Source organism: Pteropus vampyrus, unplaced genomic scaffold (genome assembly GCF_000151845.1).
Source record: "Pteropus vampyrus isolate Shadow unplaced genomic scaffold, Pvam_2.0 Scaffold446, whole genome shotgun sequence".
Lineage (NCBI taxonomy): Eukaryota > Metazoa > Chordata > Mammalia > Chiroptera > Pteropodidae > Pteropus > Pteropus vampyrus.
This window is the reverse complement of record NW_011889227.1, coordinates 546,132-548,549: the sequence shown is the minus strand read 5'-3', so window position 1 is coordinate 548,549 and position 2,418 is coordinate 546,132. Positions and strand designations below refer to the sequence as shown.

Genomic DNA, 2,418 nt, shown 5'->3' with positions numbered 1-2,418 from the left:
TCAGGCGGGTAAGCCCTGTCTGAGATACGTCCCGCCAACCCCCAGGCCCTCTGCTCACCACCAGTGTGACCCTATCTGTAAAATGGGGAGCACTGACTGACCCCATCTTCTCGGGCACACCGTGGCATGAACTGGTGTGGTTTGGCCTAGAGGTGCGACCTGCCATCTCCACATGTGGCCTCTCGGGTTCATGCTCCTGGTGGGCCACACCTCGTGGTAAGTGTAACTGGACAGCCAAACTCGAACTACACTCAGGACAAAGCTGCTTGTCACACATACCCAGGGACGCCGTTGGTTCTACAGAGCCCCCAGCTGCCCTCCCCCCCACCCCCCCCCCCCCGCCTCCACAGATGACTCTACACGACCCAAGAGAATACTGAAGGTCCAGTCCGAAGAGCTGTCCCCACACCTCCGAGGCCAAAGGATGGGGCGCAGCTGTGCAGGCCTCGGTGCTGAGGACTGTGACGCCAGAGACAGGCTCAGCGGGCGCCCGAGAGTGATGGATGAGCAGCGTCTGCCTCGTGACAGCGCTGGCCGTGGCGGCAGCGTTCCCCGCCCGCTCACCCCACACCCTGCCCAGACCACCCCCCCGCCTCCGCCCAGGGCCCTGGCACATCTCAGGCTCCGTACCTGTGAAGGGACCATGTTGCGAGGCACCGGGGGCTATGAAATTGAGGGGCACGTGGGGGGTCCCGCTGACATACTCATGTGGGAAGGGCCCGCTGGCCCCTGTGTAGCGCTGACACACCACACGCTGGCACACGAAGTAGACGCCGCCCATGACGAAGAGCGAGAGGATGATGCCAATGACGGGCCCGATGGCGCTGCTGTGGGCTGGGGTGTCGTCGGAGGGCGGCTTGGAGATTTCTGCCAGAGGACAGACAGGAAGAGGTGGTCAGCGTTAACCACCAAGGGACAGGTTCCTGTGGGGGAGGTACTGTGGGCCCTGGAGGGGCTGGCTGTGCCCGGGAAGAAGGGAGACCCTGGGGTGCTGGGGCTGGGCAGCCACGCTAACCTCAGGACCTCTGACCCACTGCCCCCTCGGCCTGCCCAGGGCGCGCTCCTCCTGCGGCTCTAAGCTCTGCCTACATCCCAACAGCCCTTCAAGGGTGCCTTCCGCAAAGCAGCCTCATACTCCTCCCCCTCGGCCCAGGGGGCTCTCAGTGGTGGCTGGAAGTGCGAACACCGGCGGCTTCCATGAGTCACGAGCAGGGCTAGGAGGCCCCGCAGCTGGTTATGAGGAGCGGCAGGCGGGGGGCAGGCAGACGGAGCCGGGGGTCTCCCAGTCTGCCTCGCGGTGGCTTTTGCCCACGCAGAGGGGCCCAGGGCCTTCGCTAGCAGGGCTTGCTAAGCCCCGCAGAAATCCTGAGTGGAGGCACTGTGAGGGGCAGCGTGTGACAGGGCCTGGACCTGGGGGCGCTGAGCCCAGTCTGCAAAGCCAGGAGCCGGCTCAGGATCACAAAGATGCACCAAGGGGGTCCCTCTGGGCATCCTGTGTGTGGACTGCCAGGTGGGGGTGCTCCTTGGACTTGGTCCACTATCAAAGCCGCCAGGCCTCGAAAGGCTGTCTTTGATTCAGACAGGATGGGAGCTGGGGTCCGGGCTCTGGACTTGGCCTGGGCACGCCCGTGGCAGGGGTCATCTTGCTGCCTGACAGATGTTACTGAATGGGGTCCCGGGCGGAGGCATGCCGCTTTGCACTCAGGCCCGGCCAGGCACAATCAGCCCCATGCACCCATGCCATCTCCCAAAGGAGTCGGCCTCTGTGCCTCTGTCCCAGCTGAAATGACTCAGGGCTCACAGTCTCGCCCTCCCCGCTCAGCCTCACGGCTGCCTCCGCCTCCAGGAAGTCTTTCCTGCCCTCCCCCAAGGCCAAGTACTCTTGACCTCCTAGCTTCCTTGAACATGGCCCCCAGCACGCTTCCTTCCTAGAGACCCTACACTCCTGGGGCAGAACTCCAGCATGGGAGGGAGGACCCCACCCCCGCCCCCGCGGCAAGCCAGCTCACCACACATCAGCTCGTCGGAGCCGTCAACACAGTCGGGGAAGGAGTCACACTGCTGCTTGATGAGCACGCACTGGCCGCTGGCGCACCGGAACTGGCTGGGCAGGCAGATGGCTGCAAGGAGGAGGCCTCGCACTCAGAGAGGTCGGAGGGCGAGACGCGGCTCCCTGCCCTGCCCCCCAACCCTGGGCCAACCACAAAGTTCTGGGTTTCAAATGCAGAGAGGACCCATGGGGGGGCCCCTTTCCACGACCGGGCTGGGGAGCGGTCATGGCAAATCCATTCTTCACCCTCCCCTCGATGACCAAGGCCTCTGCAATGCTGGCGTCAGGACTGGCAGGAAAGAGACCCCGACGACCCCTGGGAGGTGTGGATCAGGCTCCTAGACTGGGTGGGGCAGGGGACTGGCGAT

At 64.6% G+C, this 2,418-nt stretch overlaps 1 protein-coding gene across 1 annotated transcript in view; it reads right to left on the bottom strand.

The window, feature by feature from the left end:
• The window catches only part of LRP5 (LDL receptor related protein 5), a 107,352-nt gene that overhangs the window by 7,928 nt on the left and 97,006 nt on the right, over positions 1-2,418 (bottom strand). Inside the window, exons 20-21 of the mRNA XM_023524103.1 lie at positions 2,010-2,120; positions 7-867 (exon numbers count right to left, since the gene is read on the bottom strand). Of these exons, the coding sequence (XP_023379871.1) occupies positions 7-867; positions 2,010-2,120 (972 nt within the window). The remainder of the gene's footprint in view (positions 1-6; positions 868-2,009; positions 2,121-2,418) is intronic.